At 43.4% G+C, this 22,302-nt stretch overlaps 1 protein-coding gene across 1 annotated transcript; it reads right to left on the reverse strand.

Moving 5' to 3' along the window:
- Window positions 1–13,767: 13,767 nt before the first annotated feature.
- On the reverse strand, window positions 13,768–15,988 carry LOC310796570 (transmembrane protein 200C-like; the record flags this gene model as incomplete). The annotated part of the gene is made up of 2 exons (XM_083658776.1): window positions 13,768–14,186; window positions 14,809–15,988. The coding sequence occupies 2 exons, from the start codon at window positions 15,986–15,988 to the stop codon at window positions 13,768–13,770; spliced, it is 1,599 nt and encodes a 532-aa protein (XP_083514902.1).
- Between the last annotated feature and the right edge of the window lie 6,314 nt (window positions 15,989–22,302).

Here is a 22,302-nt window from a genome sequence, read left to right on the forward strand (position 1 = left end):
ACTGATACGCAGAGTGAAACAGAATGTGAGATGACATCAGTCCAGACTGATACGCAGAGTGAAACAGAAAGTGAGATCAGTCCAGACTGATACGCAGAGTGAAACAGAATGTGAGATCAGTCCAGACTGATACGTAGAGTGAAACAGAATGTGAGATCAGTCCAGAGTGATACGCAGAGTGAAACAGAATGTGAGATCAGTCCAGAGTGATACGCAGAGTGAAACAGAATGTGAGATCAGTCCAGACTGATACGCAGAGTGAAACAGAATGTGAGATGACATCAGTCCAGACTGATACGCAGAGTGAAACAGAAAGTGAGATCAGTCCAGACTGATACGCAGAGTGAAACAGAATGTGAGATGAGATCAGACTGATACGCAGAGTGAAACAGAATGTGAGATGAGATCAGACTGATACGTAGAGTGAAACAGAAAGTGAGATCATGTTATCAGGATGGTTTTTACCAGCCTAAGTATAGTTCACAATGCTGACATAACATGGTGTAGTGGGCTCACAGCAGGATAGCAGTTCAGAGCAGTTTTAAGTCAACACTTGACATGCTCGTTTAGGACAGGGCCACTGTTTGAATCCAGTGAATCAAGTTTTGAAAGTCAGATTAAATTGCTACATTATGAGGTAGGATTGGATGGGCCATGTTGTGTAAAAGTATCTACCTCTCCTTTTATGTCTACACTAGAAACAAGTAATGATTACTGAAATTTGAGTCAATCACCGCTAAGATAGAGGCTAGTAAAACTGGGTCCATGAAACATCTGCTTTTGATCATCTGTCCCATAGGCCACAATAAAATCATAGCTAGGCTTAAAGCTGCCATATGTACTGTACTGAGAAAACCACTTCTCTCCCCCAGTTTGAAAAAGTATTTTGGTGTGCAGAACCAATGGAACAGTCAAAGCAGGGAAAAAAACATTTGCACTCGAAAAATGTTAAGGCTTACAACTTCAATTCTATTTTTCATTCTTTTGATCAATGTTGAAAAAACAGATTACCACTTTAAGGAAATGTTTACAATAGGGATGCACGATATATCGGCAATCATATCGGTATCGGCCGATGTTAGTCATTTTTTAACATATCGGTATCGGTCCGATGTTGCAATGTTAATATTGGTTATCGGTATCAGCCAAATTCTTCACATTGAGAAGAAATAATGCAGTAAATCTATGATTTATGGGCTTTTACAAATGTTTTTGAAATAAAGAAATGTATAACTTTTTCAAATCCAGTGTTTACATGTGTTTTTCAGTATGTACAAAATGTTATTATCATAGAAATGTGTTTTGATACAGATCATATCGACATTGGTAAATATCGGTTATCGGCCATAACAGCAATCTTAATATCGGTTATCAGCATCGGCCAAAATTTTCATATCGGTGCATCCCTAGTTTACAAGACTGAAATATTAGGCCAAACATTCTATACACAGGGTTCCTACACATTTTCAATCTTCTTTAAACACAGCAACAAATGAATTGCAATAATGAATTACTAGCGTATTATTTCTACAGTGCTGTATATTTATGGCCGCTATATATATATATATATATATATATATATATATATATATATATATATATATATATACACTGGGGAGAACAATATTTGATACACTGCCGATTTTGCAGGTTTTCCCACTTACAAAGCATGTAGAGGTCTGTAATTTTTATCATAGGTACACTTCAACTGTGAGAGACGGAATCTAAAACAAAAATCCAGAAAATCACATTGTATGATTTTTAAGTAATTAATTTGCATTTTATTGCATGAAATAAGTATTTGATACATCAGAAAAACAGAACTTAATATTTGGTAAAGAAACCTTTGTTTGCAATTACAGAGATCAGACGTTTCCTGTAGTTCTTGACCAGGTTTGCACACACTGCAGCAGGGATTTTGGCCCACTCCTCCATACAGATCTTCTCCAGATCCTTCAGGTTTCGGGGCTGTCTCTGGGCAACACGGACTTTCAGCTCCCTCCAAAGATTTTCTATTGGGTTTCAGGTCTGGAGACTGGCTAGGCCACTCCAGGACCTTGAGATGCTTCTTACGGAGCCACTCCTTAGTTGCCCTGGCTGTGTGTTTCGGGTCGTTGTCATGCTGGAAGACCCAGCCACGACCCATCTTCAATGCTCTTATTGAGGGAAGGAGGTTGTTGGCCAAGATCTCGCGATACATGGCCCCATCCATCCTCCCCTCAATACGGTGCATTCGTCCTGTCCCCTTTATAGAAAAGCATCCCTAAAGAAGGATGTTTCCACCTCCATGCTTCACGGTTGGGATGGTGTTCTTGGGGTTGTACTCATCCTTCTTCTTCCTCCAAACACGGCGAGTGGAGTTTATGCCAAAAAGCTCTATTTTGGTCTCATCAGACCACATGACCTTCTCCCATTCCTCCTCTGGATCCAGATGGTCATTGGCAAACCTCAGACGGGCCTGGACATGCGCTGGCTTGAGCAGGGGGACCGTACGCCGTAATCCATTACGGCGTAGTGTGTTACTAATGGTTTTCTTTGAGACTGTGGTCCCAGCTCTCTTCAGGTCATTGACCAGGTCCTGCCGTGTAGTTCTGGGCTGATCCCTCACCTTTCTCATGATCATTGATGCCCCACGAGGTGCAAACAAAGGTTTCTTTACCAAATATTAAGTTCTGTTTTTCTGATGTATCAAATACTTATTTCATGCAATAAAATGCAAATTAATTACTTAAAAATCATACAATGTGATTTTCTGGATTTTTGTTTTAGATTCCGTCTCTCACCGTTGAAGTGTACCTATGATAAAAATTACAGACCTCTACATGCTTTATAAGTGGGAAAACCTGCTAAATCGGCAGTGTATCAAATACTTGTTCTCCCCACTGTATATATATATATATATATATATATATATATATATATATATATATATATATATATATATATATATATATATATATATAGTGTATAGTCACAGTGTGTATGTATAATATGTATAGTGACGTGCAGATAAGCGTAGATAGCGCGAGGACAGAGAGCTATGACTCCTCAGATTCTCTGGAACACGCCTTGGTCAGCAGAATGATTAATACCAGACAGACAACATGTGATCTCTGGACTCTACTTGGTCTATGTGGCTGCTTGAGTCTTCACTTTTTCTGCTGTGTCCAGACACTTAGTTCCTGTGCGGGGGCTCATCTCCTCTGACTGGTAATAATGCCTCAACCTTGAACTTAGCTTGACCCTAGGACCCTGACGCCAACGTCTTTTCTCACAAACATAATGTGCATTAACATAATCAGACGAGATCATCTGTGTTTTCCTTCTCAAACAACACAAACTAGATACTACCACAGTGACATGAAGAGCGGCCACCCACAAACATCCTTTGAATTAGGGCTGGGCGGTAATTCAGTTTTATCATTTGTTGTCTTTCAGTGCAATCTCAAATCATATTGTGATTATGTGAAGATCTGTACTGTATATACTGTATACTGTATTTACAAACTTATGACTATGTATTAGACCAGACTAGTTATGGACATGGATTTATACCATAATCATTTCCTTTTACCATTTCATTTTGTGTATTGCTCTAGAGCAGTGGTGCCCAATTTGGGGCCCGCGGGCCAAACTTGGCCAAGTACGTCACATTGACGTACAATATACGTCAATATGAATTAAGTCAAATTTCTCTCTTGATTACAAAGGTGGAAAATACAACTGTTTTTAACTGGGTGTTTACTGATTAAATGTTTAAGCTCCCCACAAATGCAGATGTTTTTTTAAATATATATAACCAATTGCAAATTATTACAATTACCAAACAGATAAAAAGTAGATTATTATATTGAAATGTTATTTTAGATTTAGAATGTTAATTTTCTATAAAACACAATACATTTTAATATAATTCCACAATGTTTATTTTTGGCCCTCGGCCCTCCACCCAGATTGAGTTTTGGCCCTTCATGGGAAATAATTTGGGCACCCCTGCTCTAGAGATCTGTTTTGGGTATGTGGGTGGGGGGATCGGTCACCATGAGAGTGAGATGAGGGAGGGTTGGGGATTTGAGTTGGGACTGGGTTTGTATACACTACACACTGTGAATCACTGTGTATTACTGACTCTAAAATGTGTTCTTAAACCTCTTTAAAAAAGTATCACACAAAAAGAGCGCTAACCCCTATTGGGTGTTTTATTGTTTTCTTTTGTGGGTGTTTTATTTTACTTGATTTCAAACTTTACGTGAGCAGAAAGCTACAATAGATTAGGGTTTTCCCAAAGGTAGCCTGTGTATTATTGGCCGCCACCTTTGTTGAGAAAATCCCGGTAAAAAAATAGATAAATAAATCCGCGGCTGACATGATTGTCTTTCAGAGGCTGTAGCGTAGCGGGCTCATTTCTAAAGCTATAGGGAAGCTACTGTTATATGAAACTATAAGACGTAGGGCATCCATTGGTATCCACCAATCATGCTAGCTTGTTGGGAAGAGGGCTAAATAACGCTCCAAAATTAGGCAAAATTTTGGTCGCTGCACAAGTGCCTCTTCTGGTCGGTCGGGGCGCCTGTTCTGGGGGGAGAGGAACTGGGGGGAATAGTGTGATCATCCCACGCACTATGTCCTCCTGCCAGTGAAACTCCTCGCTCTCAGCTGAAAAGAAGTGGCTGGTGACTGCACATGTATCGGAGGAAGCATGTGCTAGTCTACAAGTCTCTGCAGATCGGCAGGGGGATGGAGCAATGACCAGGACAGCAGGGAGAATTGGTTGAGTAACTACAATTGGGGAGAAAGTGCGAGAAAAATCTGGAAAAAATACTAATAAAAAATACATCTGCCCCTTGTGGATCTTTGTGTACACTACACACACCCCTAAATTATGCACTCATCCCCTCTAAATCCCTGATTAGGACTTTAAAATGCCTCAAACATTATCATCATCACACAGAAAATGACTAGACCAGCTGATGATGCACTCACTGCAAGGGCCTTACTCCAAAAAAAGTAATTAAAACATGTAAAATCCACTCTCTAAAATCAGTAACCTTATGAACATCATTACAGCAATCCAATTTCCAGTGCTACGGTCACGGTCACAACAAGCAAGCTGGCACTTCATCAATACATAATTACACTGAAGCATGTCCCTTACAATACATGGCAAATCACCCATGTGATCCAATTAAAACACAGGTCCAGGACCGCATTCCTGTAACATCCCTGGGGCCCGGTGGGATATACGGTAATTGCAGGTCCAAACGAAGCCATGCTCAAAAACAGCGTCAAATTGCCACTTTGTCATTTGATTAGCGGATACAGAGTACCCGTAATCACTTAATTCACCAGCCTCTCCTTCCACTGGATGACGTACGCTGCATTTATGCAGACCTATCCTGTTTGCTACGGTTGTTAATTGTGATTTTTTTTGTCCAAAATTAAAAAAAATCTGGAAAGGTTTCAACCTAAAATGTTCTATTGAGAATGAAGACTTTTTGTACTCATCATGCTAATTACTTGCAATGTACCGGTATATTCTGAACTCGGTGAACTTAAAGTTTTGGCCCCAACTCTAGTCTGTCTCGTCCCCCCTGCCAAAGCTGTTTTCCCCAGGCTGGCTGGCTCTACTCAGTTGTAAACCACTTGACTCCTCGAGGGCCACAGTTCAGCAGGCACATATGCCAAATTAGCGTTTGATTTTGACACTCCAAACTGGGCCAAAGTTCCCAAATCAGCCCCCTACCTTGAGCACACACACACATCATAATGCCCCTCCTACTGGGAACCGCAGCTTAAAGCCAGACTTCCAACTCTCCCTTTCATGTAAAGCCATTAGTGTTACACAGATTGTTGAATGATCTGGATATGCATGCATGAAAAGGGGTCTTTAGCCAGATATTTGAGGAGCACAACTTTATTATTATTTTTGCATAAAGCACATCTTATCTTGGGGACTCATAAAGCCGTCAGTATTTCTAACCTTTGGAAAGCAGCAGGCTAATGATTGTGCCCTTCAAGTGATTGCAGAGGAGGCATTTTTAGACCAAGGGAGGGGCAGCACATGTGCAGCAGCGCGGCTGGAAAAAGCGACAGTATTTTGAACTACCCTTTCCTCTCCGTGGCAGAGCTCGCTGCAGAAATCAGTGCTTCAGCACAGTATAGAATATTCTAACATTCAGTGTCCTGTGTGCCCCTGCTACTCTATTTGTGGTGATGTCACTCACGTGCCTTCATTTGGCAGCCCCAAGATATTTTCTGTGGTTTATGCCCGTTATAAGACCCAGATTGAAGACATTATTGGGTCCTTTTGTTGCTATGAAAAGCAATTTGAATAAAATCTGCCTCATAAATAAATGTGTGGATTGGAATAAATGTTGAATAGAATGCATGAACTCAAATCAATAAAAAAAAGTAAATGGCCTTCCTAAGTGAAATATAATTTTAATCAGTATGTGAGCATCTTTTCTGTCTAGGTAGCCTATGTCACGATACTATAATTTCTACTTCGATACCGATACCCAGGAAAATATCGATACTCTATACCATTTTCGATACCACGTGAAGGGGGGATGACGACACAGGACACATCAAGAGGCATAAAAATTAAGTGAGACAGATGGACAGATGCACACTTCTCCATAATCTAGGCCTGATAAAACTTTGAACTTAGACAGCAGATTACCCCTGCTCTAGCAATCAGAACACGTTTAGCTTGTTAAAGCAACAGATACCCATTGATAGGGAGGGGAAAATCAGTGATTCTTCATTAAAAGAAAGCACTGATGGTATCAAAACTGTTGCAAATGAGTATTGTATCCATTTAAAAAAAATTATTGATACTTATCGATACTATTGATACCTGTTGCAAATGAGTATTGTATCCGATTCAAACTTTCAGTATTGATACTTTTCGATACTATCGATACTTTTGACAACCCTATTTCTGTCCCATCAAAAGAGAAGAAGGGACATCGTTGATGAACTTCAACAGGAACACGGCTTGTCCACAGCAAAGCTCTAAAGAAACAAACAGAGAAGTGCAACAAGTGTCTTGGCAGGAAACAGAAGCGTCTGCACAATAGCACACTTGAAGAGGACTTCAAAAGAAAAGCCCGGGCCCCAGGCTGACCCCCCGCCCCGTCCCGTCCCGGACTCGCCACTATAAATACTCTGTGATTGTGGAGGTGCCATCTCAGTCAGCCGCAGCTTTATAAGGCAAAGACAAGCTCAGAGCTCGCTCTCAAGTGATCAGGCAAATGTGGGGAGATAACAAAACTCCCAAACATGCTTATCTCTCTGCGCTCACCCAGATTGAGTCATGCGCGTTATCTCATCCAACCGCCAGGCTTAGGTGAACGTACGCAGCGCTCACGTGTCGAGTCCAACCCAACTACTGTAAAGCCACTTCAAACAACTACTCACCTGGCAGAGCGAGAGAGAGAGAGAGAGAGAGAGAGAGAGAGAGAGAGAGAGAGAGAGCTGGGCCAGAGGGCAAAGATTGGGTGTTGCCCTTTGCTTTTCACACTTTGGGCTGATGCTTATTATAAGACCAAAGCAATTGACAATGAGTGAGCAGGCAGGGATTCAGTGTCTTCCTGCAGGACACTTTGAGAGGATTAAATGACTTTTGATGTGAATGAACTGGCTACAAGATGGTCTCGCTTACCACTACACTGTACTCCACCCTGTTGTTGTGTTTAAAAGTTCAAAAAATAAAATGTTTTGCAGAATCTATCAAAATGAGGCAATTTCTGCCACAGGGACACAACTGTGGAAAAGGAAGCAGCGTTTTTCGGGGGTGAAGACCCCAAAATGCTCCGCTCTACCATGTTGCCTCTTGTATGATGTGAGGGGCAGGTGGGAGGGAGGTGGGATTGTTCAAAAACCTGTGAAAGTATTATTAGATGGATTTTGTTTTATGTCCGACTGGTTTGCCATAAAGTAACCACTAAATATATGCAGCTGTCCAGGTGGTAAAGGTAATGGGATTTTGATGGTTGGTGGTTTTGGGGTTTATTGTAATATCCTCCCAACACTTGGCTCTGCCCTTTTTTCCCAAGAATGTCTCTAGATGATTCTTTACCCCAACCTTTGCATGTCTTATCGCTAAGTCACGATAATGGCGAAGATTTGCTTTAACCTTTAAACCCTCACACATGGCTCTTCCATGTCCTTCATTCTGTCACACACTGTGACACTTCTGTGTCACTTCATCACGTGCAAACAGCACCAGGTGAAAATAATGGCTTTCTTGCAGACAGTGCGATTGATCATGAACTAAACTGAGAGTACTATTGAGTCAGATTCCTTAGATAAATAGTCATGGATAGATATTACATCACAACAACAACAGGAGGTAATCACTCCTCCTAAAAGCGTTAAAGGGATACACCACTTTTTTGGAAGTTTAGCTCATTTGCCACATCCCCCCCACTCCCCACATAACCAAGATACACCATGCCTTACCGGCACTGTCCGCTCAGTTTACAGTGAGCTACAGTCGTGAAGTTAGTAATTATCGCCATAGAATGGAGGCTAATGGTACAGCTGTTAAAAATCTGCCAAAACACACATCTCACGGCGCCAAAATACATGTTGTGCTTCGAGTACTCACCACACGATGAAATGTTAATCCAAAATGCACATAATCTGTGTTTTTGGAAGGAAAAGAGGCACTACTTTCCAAACATGGCCTCTTTTCCGTCCAAAAAGACAGATTATGTTTTGAAATGTGTGTTTTGGCAGATTTTTAACAGCTGTACCATTAGCCTCCATTCTATGGCGATAATTACTAACTTCACGACTGTAGCTCACTGTAAACTGAGCGGACAGTGCCGGTATGGTGTATCTATGTTTTTTAATATTAACTCTGATCGTCTGGGACAGGCTAATCAATATTTGTGAACATGAGCAACTCTGGCTCAAGCCATAGAAATAACACTCCATCTTGTGATGTCATCAGGTGTAAAGATGAGTAGGGAAGATGGTCAAAGTGTATAAAGACTCTTGCACTTTAGGGCCCCAAAATCAGTTTCCCATTCATAATGCATGTAATAATGGTGGCACATTTTTTGTGTTGTGTGTTACAGTCAAAATTGGAAGTTGGAAATTCCCAGCTGGTAGGTCATAATTACAACCTCTGCGCGTTCCAGCGGTCCAGCTTGGGAAAAACCTGGAAGTCTTTTATTACTGGCTTTCAAGATTTTATTCCTAGCTCTCAATATCAACAACTGTAAATCATGGACCATAGACATGGAACGTTCTCTGCCTTGCGTTGTTTGTGTATCTGGTATGACACAATTAATTTTACACACTAAACATAACACAGTGGCAGTGACTATGAGATCCCAGTGTGGTCAGTATTTGTGTTTGCCCATTCATGAACACCTAACACAGGTATGCTCATTCATGAACACCTAGTGCGTTGACAAAATCACAACGTCAGGAGTGTGCGGGCCTCCACTGCCCAATGAACGAGATCCCCCGTGGTCCCACGGACTTTGCCCAGTCTCATCTTCCTACTCCTGAAAATTCAACTTCATCAGTCCGCCTCATAAACCCATTAAGACGTCTCACTATAAAAAGAAGTGGCTGATCCCTATATGATTAAAAGCCCTAATAGAGTAAGGAAAACTTAATTACAGCCATCAGGGCCTTAATTGGTATACAGAATTACAACAGTGGTCGCCTTTATTCTAAATGTGTTGAAAGTGCATAAGGGAGAATAATAAGGCACACAGTTCTTCATTCATTGATCCCTTGACATATTTTTGGGGGGGATCTAAGAGGAAACACATGCTGTGAGAACTTCCCCTTTCCGAACTGTCTGCCTCTGCCCAGTAAACTTTTGATCAGGTGTGTGTGTGTGTGTGTGTGTGTGTGTGTGTGTGTGTGTGTGTGTGTGTGTGTGTGTGTGTGTGTGTGTGTGTGTGTGTGTGTGTGCGTGCGTGCGCGTGTGCATGTGCATGTGTGTGTGTCAAGGAAAACAAGATGTGCTTGATCAGCGCTTTGGAGAACAGAAGTGTGCAGTGAGGGATCTGCTTCAGAAAAGTGCTGATATGGACATGCCACTATCACAGCACACAATCAGCACCAAATCAGCCTACATCTGATTTAGTAGTTTTTAAACACTAGAAAACACAAGCAGGCAGCTGATTTTAAATATTTCAGCATTCAAAATGTCCCTCCATGACATTTTCTGCTACCTTTCTGTAGCCTACAAACCAGTATTGTGAGGTGGTGGGAAGGAAATAGTAATTAAATTGACATCTTGTCAAAATCCTTTGGCCCTGCTGTAATTATCATCATCATCTTTGTTGTTGACACCAGCCTCCTTCGCCACTGTGTCGAAAAGTACCATAGTTAAAAGTACTCACCATTTTTCCAAGTCCCAAGACAGCGAGAGGAGCAGGTCCCGATGTGTTGGAGAGCCCAAGAGAAAATGACAAATAAGAAAATGAATACAACTTGTGTCATTTATTTTACTCAAAATGAACCTCTGTGAATGTAAACAACCCCTCGGGGTAATAGTGCCTTAAGTATGCAAAACGCACTCCATTCATTGCTATGTGTCTAGTAGTATTCAGCTGTATGCGCAACTGTAGCGCACAATACCAGTGTGGTGCGATCTGAGCAGCAGTTGAGCGCACAAACAACACTACAGGCTACTTTACCAGATTCTTTTGAGAGGCGAGAAATCCCAGAACAAAGCCCCAAAAAGCAGCAGATGTGAGCGGTATGTGTCCCACAGGAGCAGAGGTTCCGACAGACGGCTCGTCCGGGCAGAAAGGACCTGGCACCTGTGCGCGACGCGTCTCCCTTGGCAAACCTTCCCAAAACCTTCCCAACGCGGACAGGACCGAGTTAACCCCGCCCCTCCGGAACGGCACGTCGCCTACAAAAAGGAACCTCACCAGACCAGCTTAATCACACTGCCCTCTAATGGTCATTTATACAGGAAAAAATTGTGGTTTGTTGTATGACCACTAGATGGCCATATTACTCTAGTCTAGTCCAGGATGTCCAGGATGCTTCCTCATGTTCCCTCCCTGTATGATTTATCTGCAACACAATCACCCCAATATGACCCCCCCATGTTACATAGTCTATATGACTCTTTACAGAATTATAACTCTATAGATGGGGTGACAATAAAGTGAAACCTCTTATCATAAGCGTAGTTTCTCTAATTACGTTCATTTCTCAGGGTTGAAATAAAAGTGAAACTCAACTATTCCTCAATTTTGGGGGCCCTCCGGTCCCTCTCAAGGCTGCCTGCTGGGCACTGCCCCAGATACCCACTAGTCTAGGTAGAGAGCCATGCATGCATTTGCATGACTGTGAAGAGACAGTTCTATGCATGGGAAGCAGATAATAGAATCAGCAGATGAGCCAATACCAATTCACCTTTTCAGCGACAGCCATTTATAAAGATGGAAAGGTCACTTGGCTTTTATAGGTTACTGTCTCAGTTCAGTGAACACAGACAATGTAATATCAGTATGAGCGTAATCCATCTCAGTCTGAAAGGTGCCGACAAAGTGCATGGAAACATTATCCGTAAAAACTGTAGACTTAATCACTCATAGGCCAGCTTCTTTCAGTTATTTATCTTTTTAATTTTTCAGAATGCATGTAAAACCAGTCGGAGCGAACAAGGCGTTCTGCGTCTCTGCCCATAATATATCATATCACACAATGACACCTATTAGAGTCGACAGACAGAGGCGTTACAGTCAAGTTTATTCAACCATGAATTTTCATTTAAACAAGTGTGCACATAGGGAAGACCTTGCCCAGAAGGTCCCAATCCTAAACCAAACATCTACCTGAGATTCAAATCAGTTCACCTATTCACGTGGTATTCACTTAACAATGTATAGAAACAAATCTAAACTATTATGTTTGCTGCGGCATATATTTATGCTACAGTACACCATGTCGTACAGTATTTTCAGTGACTGTTTTTGGCAATGCTACAGCTACAGTTTCTGCAGTTGCCCTACTGTTATCCTCCTGAGACCCAGCAGAAAAAATGTTTTAGTATTTCATTATTATTTTTTATATCCAAGTCTCTCGGATGGATAAAAAAAAACATGATGCGGTAAAACGTTTTTCAAAAGTTCTATGTACTAGCCTATCAGAATACCCGTCCCTGTGTGACTGGCCATTTAGTCAGGCCTCACTCACAGAGTTGGCATGCAGCCTTTCCTCTCTCTCCCCAAGAGGGTTTTCATAGTCCACTTCAATGGCTGATTACAACTCAGCTCACCTGTGTGCTGCCCCAGAGTTCACTGCCTGATTCGAACTCCGCTCACCTGTGTGCTGCTCCACTCTGGAGCTCTCCGTGGTGCTGAACCTGTGTTGAGACATTTTGGGCACTAATTAGCCACTTTTGCCAATTTAGTCAGCCCTAATTAAGCTCATTTAAAAAAAATCCAGCTCCGTTAGGTCACCTGCAGGGGGTGCTCTTTACATTTCCGGAAAGATTCTGCCCAATTGCACGTAAAATGGCATAGCTGTGGCCGAACACAATTCTGCTGCTCACTCACAGACAGACACTTTGCATTCATATATTAATTTTTTTATCGAACATCCCTTGAAGTGGACATAATTTCTCGGTTCATTTAAAAATGCAGATGAAAACATGGAAATGCAGATGCTTCCAACCCAAAAGGCTCCACATTTTGGGTCATCATTTCATTTGTGATCATTTCCCGTTTGCTCATCCTCCGCTGATGCTGCCTCCTCAGCATCCTCTAATGTAAGATGTCCCACTTCATCCTCATCATCTGAAAGCCAGCTGTTGTCTGAGCCTCCCTCAACAATTTTGAGCAAAATTCTCTCTGCTTTAGTCTGTGTTTCCGAACATGTTATAAAATCAGGTAAAAAAGTATGATAGCCAGTCCTATTGTCCACACTGGACATTGTCAAACAGTGTCATGCAGTACTCAGAGGGTCACATTTATTGTGTAGAGCTTACCACTAGAAACATATTGTACCAACTGTATAGTGAATACACTTCTTTTCTAAAATCAAACTCAATCTTAGCTGCAGAAACACCCATATCTGCATCATTTAAACACGTACTGTATCAGTCTTACATCCATAAAATGTTGTGGTTTAGCATTTTGAAGAGACGGGGCATGTCTTGTGTTGTCATGGTTACAACCCAACATGTGATATCACTGAAAAGCCAAGGATGTCCTCTACACCAGAGATTCTCAAACTGCGGACCCCCTGGAACCCCCTCAAGGACCCCTGTTGGCCCCTGGACCTCATATTGAGAACCACTGCTCTACACACTGCAACAGGTTTCAGCATGATAGCATATGGTTCTTGAAATTAAGACCAGAGAATCATGTCCACTACAGTGGACAAAAATGAATTCCCGGGTCTCAGGAGAATTTATACAAAGGAAAAGTTAAAACTCCTCTTTGTTTTCAAAACAGACCTATGCTAGGACTTCTTCTTCTTTTTTTTTTTTTTTACAAATCATTACTAAATCTCCATACAAGTCTGTAGTATTGCTCTTGCTACATTGAAAAAATATAAAAGTTACATCTGAATATTGAGCTGTGGATGTGGTATTTATAGAGTCTTGCTCTTGAGTGTTCATGGCTATGTTTCAATAGTCCTTAGCTGCTTTCCTTCCATGTTTCCTTTCCTCAGTCAGTCTCACGTCAGCAGCCGCCAGAGAAGGGAGGTATGGAGCCAGGAAAAACAAGACATCAAAGAGTTTCAGAGGCTCGTCAGCATAAAATCAGCCTAGGATTCTACAGAGGTGCTGGGTGTCACAAGGTCTTCCTCTCCCTGAGCTTCTTCTTCTGCTGCTGCTGCTGCTGCTGCTACTTCCTGGTCGCTGGCCAATAGGGAAGTGTCCGTGTCGGCGGCATCAAAGGACTCGCCCCCCAGGTCCGTCAGTTTGATGTAGCCCTTACTGTTGGAGCGCTCCAGGCGGGGGCAGCTGAAGCGCCTGGCTCGGTCGCCTTGGTGACTGCCAGACGCAGACAGGCTGCAGCGCCGGGCGGACCGCGGCTGATCCGTGAGGGAGGTGAGTGACAGCCGTGAGTCCATCGTCCGGGCGTCAGGTGACGGAGGGAACAGCTGCATCTGGGTCCGCTGGTGCTGAGGCTGAGGCTGAGGCTGAGGCTGAGGCTGAGGCTGAGGCTGCGGCGCTCCCTGCTCTAGGGTTTCTGCAGGTTTAAAAAGTGACATTTAAGACTTTGTAAGACCGTGTTAAGACCATTATGAATGCAATTTAAGACCTATTTCAAGTCAATGCTGGCAAAGAAAGTACAAAGGCCATGAAGGAAAGTCTCCCAATGTGAAACAATATTGTCTTTTTTTTTATGCCGGTTTTATGTTTTTAAGACTTCCCATGTGACTCTAATGCATTTATACCCAACGTTCCTCATTTCAGCGTTTTCTTGCTCAAGGCAGAGCAAGGTGCAGCGGGCTTCAAATCTGTTTTCAACCACCACCAAGCACCAAAATGCACTGTTCTCAAGCCAGATCTCGCTGAACTTGCCCACTTTAGATGAAAGTAACATTGGCTCACACACCACACCGGGCTGTACAGTTTGCATTTTGTTATTGGTTCCATGTTGGTTTCGTTTTGTAGTTTTGTTACAGCGTGATGAATACATTTCTTTCCCAAAAACACATTTAAAAGCGAGACTGAAGTTAATAAATGCAACTTTATAGAAGTAACCTTAACTTCATAAATCCAATACATGTTTAAGGCCTAAGATTCAGATGATTGGATTTTAGACTTTAAGGACTTGTGGAAAGCCTGCTGCTGGTCACCTGTGTCTGTGGGTGCTGCATCATGGCTCTGCTGGCGCGGTAGGGAGGCGGTCATCATGGCGTCCGTCCCTTTGGCGTCTGTCTCCCCGCTGTGGCCGCTGTCCGCCTGTACATCCCCAGCTCTGTTCTCACCAGCGAGCCCTTCCCCTGAGCGGCCCTCTCTGTCAGACTCCACATCACAGTTATTCAGCTTGATGACAGGCAAGGTGAAAGCGTTGACGGAGGAGGTGACGATGGAGGTGGTCTCCCACGGTCTGGGGTGCTGTGGGGTCTGCTCGCTGCTCTTGCTGTAGTCTCTATAGATGCTGTAGACCGTTTCTGTGAAGGACTGGACGTCTCTGGACCAGCTGCGTGGCCTGCTGGTCAGCGATGGGCGTCTGAACACCTCGTCGCCACCCGACTCCCCCTGGAAAACTATTCCAGTTGAGGGCCAGGAGCTGCGAGAGAGCATCCCGCTGGCGTTGTACGGGACGGAGCGGCCGGATAGGCTCCCCGGGCCAGATGGACCCTCTGCGCTCCTTGACTGAGTGTAGTTCACCAGGCCGTTGAGGGGTGAGTACTCCTTTGAGCGTATACTGTGTAGATCGATAACCGTGGAATAGATATCTCTCAGGTTGATGATTTTGGTTTTCTTGTCTCGGTTTTCATGCAGGACCGCATTGGCACAAATGAAGAGGAAGATGCCGATTCCCATCACCAGCGGGCCGAAGACTTTCAGATTGTCCGAGTACAGGTAAGTGTCCAGGAATTCGCAGAGGAAGCCGCAGGAAGGGGAGGGGTCAAGGGCGCTGCTATTAGCATGGCTCTGGTTAAAGAGGTTGGCCTGGTTGGAGCTAGGGTTGTTACTGGTCAGGTTAGGGGAAAGTTGAGGACTTTTGGGGTAGCTCATCCTGTCGCCTCGGTGTACTCCGGTTCTGCGACGCTCCTGGTACTCGTGTTGGTTCTGGCTGGGCCAGTAGCCCAGAACGGCCATGGAAATCCCCACCATGAGAATCACGACTCCAACAGCGGCAACCAGACCGGCTGGAGAACACAGATTGAGCTTGCCCTTCACCACCACCACATCGTTCTTCTTCCTCTTCTTGATGGCTTTCCGCTTCCTCTTGTTTTCCGCTCGGTTTTTGGCGCGGAGCGAGTCCTGGCGCCTGTTCATGCGCAGCAGCCCACCTGTGGCTATCATGGCGGCGATTGGACAGTAGGGTTGTCACTCAACCTGGCAGAACAAAAAAAAAAACAGAAGAGAGAAGGTATTAAGAACCAGAGAGCAGAAGGTTTGGAGATTGAGAATAGCCACATAGAAAATACATTCACTTCACTGAGAGATTATAATATGAAATGCAGGAACATCGTGCACACCAGAGATGATTCTGTACTGTATTGTAGGTGTAGTAATACACTGTGTATTGTGCAGTGTCAGCTAAAGGCAGACACATTATTTGTCATGATGACTAGACACTAATCCAACCGATAACATCCATCTGCTGCTGCTATATGTATGTATGTATGTATGTATGTATGTATGTATGTATGTATGTATGTATGTATGTACTGTATGTACATTCAGCCGTGCCGGTGCGATATCAGCCTATGAAAATGTAATGTCTCCAGACAGCAGGCCAGCAGGCATGTTCTCTCCACCTCGCTCGCCCTCCCTCTCTCGTCTCTCTCTCTCTTCTTTCTCCCACCTCCATTCTTCCTCCCCCTCTCTCCCCAAATCCAATTCTACACTAACCACTGTAATTCTGCAGAAGATGGCCGTGTCGTTTGCATACAGCACATTAAATAGGCAAACACAAGCTATTGGTCCAGTTGTTTACACACCACATGCTCTGACTGCTGCATGGGAGGGGTTTGCGTTTGTTTTGGCCTCTGATTATCCCAGCACAGGCCAGTTATTGCTGCATAATAGTTTCTGTGGTCCAAAGGGCATGGACGTAAGCTGCCAACACCTATCACGATTACAGTCTGCTGATGCCACATGGGCTGGATATTAATGTGAGGATAAATAAGCCTTAATTAGACTTCTGCATTCCCCCTTGAATCTGCTGATAGCCAGGTATTTCATTTGACTAATCATGCCTAATTATGCATGATTCAGATTCATGAATAACTTATTCCACAAATTATTTCTTAGAGCAACAATTAGGCCTGCGGAGACGTTTTCAGGGGTTGCTTTTGCGCATCAGTGCTGATCTTACAGCCTTATAATGATGAAGGCGCTTCCCAATCCTTCCATGATGAACTTATAATTCCCACAGGAGCAGAGCACTTTGCACCCGAGCTTCAGCAAACAACACACGTGCTTTTTATAATGATTTCCCCTGAATATCAGCATTCAACGGCCTCCTAGGCAAGAGCAAGTCAACCTGCACTAAAGGTGAGAAGCGTGGGCGGACCTTGTTTAGGGCAGAGAGCTGATGATGTGGAGCAGGAGTGGGGGCGGGCAGCTCGGTGTTCGCCTCTGTCCGCGGTGCTGAACGCAGGCTGCCAACTCGTGGCTCTGCCTCAACCTCAAAAGCTGCTCGTCTGGCAGGAGAGCGCGTATTGTTAACGCTTCGCCCGACTGCGGGGGCGAATATTTTCGTACAATGTCGCATGAGTAATCCACTGTTGATATTACTCACGCATCTGTTTCCCTTCTGCTGGAGAGGCTGCGAAGCAAATATGAGCTGCTGTTAAAGCTGGAGGTGTCCTGAAAATGTCCAGAGCCCCAGCGAGACATCTGTCTCCAATACAAACCACAACACAGTATATATCTGGCCTCAGAGGGTACAGACAGATGACAAACACCCACAGCTCCTCCACTGTCTGACGAAGCCCATGCTTTCATAGCGTCTTCACACCTGATAGCCCGCTGGTTCGCACCTGATGATAGGCTATATAGCCTAGCCTGTTGTTTCGGGTTTCAGCAGGGTCGCTTCGCTTTCTCAAAGCCAAAAATCAACAGTCCAGATAGGGTTGCCAACCCAGGAAAGACGAGACTGGTAATTATACCCTCGGTGTACCGGGATGGGGGAGAAATGCATGTATTCTCAGATATTCTTTGGACGGCAGAGATTCTAAGAATGTGTGATTGTGAGAGTTGGGTAGCCTACGTTGTACGTCAGGTGCGTCGTGACTCGTGTGCGTCCACTCGCTGCGTCGGATGAAGGCGCTTTTTTACTGTGTTGGTTTTCTTGGTTGTAGGTATTTAGCAACTGGCAATGTGTGATGATGAGTAACGGCGGGACATGATCGCACGTTGGCACTGCGTAATGGTGAGAGGTACAGTGTTTGCCATTTGGCATGCGTAATGGTGACAGCATGGCACGTAGGCTACACTTGTCAGGAATGACGTAAAGTGTAAATTTCCATAGGCTGCAAGTTGCAGCCTGCAACTGATTGATGTTGTGTGCCATTGTATCATGTACAATTTAATTTATTGCCCCCCCCCCCCCCATAAATTAAATTAAAATAAAATAAAATAATCTCATGTAATTTGCTAAACAGGTCTAACAAACTCCTCGCAATTTCTGCCATATAGCCTAAACCAATTAATTTAATAATAGCCTATAAAGGACATTTCGAGGAAGACAACCATATCATAGAAGAAGAAGACTGAATCGATCTGATGAGATCCGCACGACTTGTTGGCATTTTTTGCCCTGGACGATCGAGTGAGGTAAGTTGGTCATAAACGATTGCAATCATGCAAACAGTCAAACATGCAAGACAAATCGAAACAGCTCTATCAAACTGCATCAAAATTTCCACGTTTATTTAGTTTTTTTTTTTAATATAGGCTAATCTTTCTCGGATGGTAACGGATCAGGAGCGCGCTAAGACCAACGCCTTCCTGATATCAAAACTCTTTTTCTTCTATTTATTCAAGATCAAATAGCCTATAGCCTATAGCCTACTCTCCAACTCGACTTATATTTAGGCTACACAATTGATATCACTAAAGAAAATACCATTCCACCCTGACACAGGCAGGCTGTTAGTAGCCAATGTGGCATGAGATGCGACTGTTCAACATGCCCGGCTGTTGTGTATAATCTGCTGCAGGTAAAGGCAAAATCAATCGAGGGTAATAACAATAAAAGCCACAGACAGCGGTGTCTTACCAGAAAATGCATCTTCAAAGGCGCACTCCTCGTTCAGCTGTGCATGTCGTGGTGCGCCACTTTGGTGCCAAAGCTGCCTGCAAGAAGAGTGGGTTCCAATTGAACGCACTGTATTCACAATAGACCAGATGGGCGGGACAACCGCGTCTACATTGGAGGTGATTATTGAGCAACGTGAAGAACGTGTGCTGCTGAGGATATTTATGTCTCTCGTATATTGTTTCATGTTTTCTGTCTGAACACAGATGAGTAACCTGGCTGCACAATTACATTTTATTGTCGGTTATAGGCTACAGATGTCAGCAGCGTTTTTGGTCAAGGGCCATAAATCTTTATTTTATATGCCTATAAAAAATGGGATGCACACAGGAATGATGAAATTAAACTCTCATATATTTTAAGGTAAAACCTTAGAGTCACTAATAGTTAACTAATGGATCATTTATGTGTTCATAGGTAATAATTCAGACAGTATTTAATAGTTTGGGTTAGGTAATGGTTGGGGGTTAAGGTTATATGGTCAGCCAGGGTTAGTTAGGCTAATGGTTATGGTTAGTTAGAGTTAATAAACATTATAGGGTAGTTAATGCGTATTAAGCATTATGCAGCTTTTATTGAAAAGTGTTACAGATTTTAAAATGCACATTAACCAGATTAGTTACGGATTCAAAAAGACCAAATGTACAATCTGGTGCTCTCACAGCACTCTCCCTCCTCTCTACCTCTCCCCTGGGTTACATCCCTGTAACTGCAAGTATGCTGCGTCCAGATGAGTGTTAAACAGAATGAAATGTGACATAATCCAGATGTGTTTCAGTGATGGGAGACTGGAGACAGAGGCAGCTACATTAGGTTGGGGGGGGGGGGGGGGGGGGGCATGAATAACATTAAAAACCTTGTGCTCCAGAGAGTTTGCTGTGAATTTATGACCCAGAAATGTTTGGTTTACGGCATAAATTACCGGTTGAACAGAGAGAAAACAGCCCAGTTTGCATGCTATGCTGCAGGTCATCTCAAAGCACATGGAAATGGGAAAGTAATCCAGAGCTTTTACAGCTTAATGTGAAGATCTGTCTTTTAATCCATGGTGTTACCAGTGATGCGTACTTCCGGGTCCATCATTGCTTCTCACCCTACTGATCTTGCACATTATAGACAAAGTCAGCGCTACAACAGATGTTTCTGAGCTTCTGCCAGAGGATTTATACAGACACATGTAATTTAATACCAGTTCTGTTGGGTCAACCTTCTTAAAACCCGCTCACTGAGCATATGCACGCATTATTCTCAAGTGAGAAATCAAACATTTGAGATAAGTGTTCTTACAAAATCATTAGTAGGCTAAGATTCAATATGAACTTCACAAGATAAGTTTACAGAATAGGATACACAGTGTGTGTGTGTGTGTGTGTGTGTGTGTGTGTGTGTGTAAGAGAGATATTATTATACAGTCTATTGTGTGTGTGTGTGTGTGTGTGTGTGTGTGTGTGTGTGTGTGTGTGTGTGTGTGTGTGTGTGTGTGTGTGTGTGTGTGTGTGTGTGTGTGTGCGCCTGCGTGCATGCATGTGCGTGTGTGCGTGTACATTTCTGTATCTCTTGTCTTAGAACACACTATTTATTCAATATGTTGTTTTGTAAAGCACTTATGTACAGAGATTTGTAAAGCACTGAATTAATATATTTAAACTTAAGGCCTATTTATAGTATTCTGTTACAGCACCACATGGCCATCTTGGTAGGCAAATAGCAAATGATTGTAATCAATTAAGGTGATTAGAATCAAATGACACAAACAGCCAATGAGCTGTGTGTATTATAGCGCCATATTGGTAGGAAAGTGCTTGTGACATCATGGGAATACTATGAATAGTGGTTGGAGTCTGCCAGTGCATCCTGTCCGAGTGTCTTTGAGCTTAGTACCCTACCTGCTTGCTCATGGTAAATTAATCTGGATAGACAGAATCACTTAAATGCATTTTTTTCCTTTTTCCAAATTGATTAGTAGAGTTTTGGAACTCTTCCATCAGCATCCACATCATCAGTCTCTCCATCTCCAAATAATATTCAAGAGCTTAGTTTCCCTACACTGCTGATTCCACTCAGCAATCAGCCTGAGAACCCCAGCGAGAGTGATTTACAACAAGTTTAGAGTGAAGCATCTTGTCTGTGTTTTAAAGTGTTTCACTTTGCTAAACCCCCCCCCCCCCCAATGGGGTCTGGGACCAGCCGTGCGCTCCCTCGATGGATCTGTTGACTCTGGCAAATGTGTTCTGTGGCAAATTCTTGCCAGCACCTGTTCCGCTTAATTAAGTCAATATATTGTAGAGGAGGGGAAGTTAAGTTCATTAGTCTTAGAGTGTGCCACTGAGGAATCTTCAGGCTATCGGCTATGATGCCATCTCACTGTGTGTGTGTGTGTGTGTGTGTGTGTGTGTGTGTGTGTGTGTGTGTGTGTGTGTGTGTGTGTGTGTGTGGTGTGTGTGTGTGTGTGTGTGTTGGGGTGCAAGGGGTGGATGAGTGCACAAAGAATATGCAGCTTTGTTTCTCTGTTGCTCATCTGAAAGGCCAAGAATACGGTGACAAAGAGAAAAGGAAGGTGGGATGAGAGAGAGAGTGTGTGTGTGAGAGAGAGAGAGAGAGAGAGAGAGAGAGAGAGAGAGAGAGAGAGAAAGAGAAATAAGACAAAATAGTGTATGTGACCCTCGGGTGAAAAAGTACCAGACTGCAAAAGCGTTTACATTTTCTCTGCAGACTTCCAGCTTGTCTTAATGACTTTACCCTTATGTACTTAATCATTTATTATCAAGACATACGCAGGTAATTAAACTCACCTACAGCATGGTGATGAATTAGCCATTCAGTGGAGAGATGCACACTGTCACAGAGAGAGAGAGAGAGAGAGAGAAAGAGAGAGAGAGAGAGAGAGAGAGAGAGAGAGAGAGAGAGAGAGAGAGAGAGAGAGAGAATACCAGCAAAGGGTGGGGTAGAATATGAGGAGGGGAGACAGAGAGAAAAAGGGGGAGGGGTGGGGGGGTATTTTAGCTCTTGCCTTGGTTATGTCACATTCTCATAATAGTGTGGATTTCATCTAGAGGAGGGACATTCCCATGCAGGCTGCGGCAGCAATAATTCAGTAATTCAATTTGTTTCTCAGTGATTATTCCACTTCTGTCACAGTTATTTCAGACTTCCTGTCTGTCCTCGTATGTGAAGTCACACATGAATGATAAAGTTCCTATATATACAGTACGCTGTCCCGCTGAAGCCATATTGGATAAGCTCCTACACCAGTCTCTGATGCTTTCTTATCAAATAATAGGTTGCCCACCCTCTGGCTGTTATCCGGGCCTCACAGGAGAAGGTGCACTGTAGGGGTACGATGGCACGC

Source organism: Poromitra crassiceps (genome assembly GCF_964638095.1).
Source record: "Poromitra crassiceps genome assembly, chromosome: 23".
Taxonomy (NCBI): Eukaryota; Metazoa; Chordata; class Actinopteri; order Beryciformes; family Melamphaidae; genus Poromitra; species Poromitra crassiceps.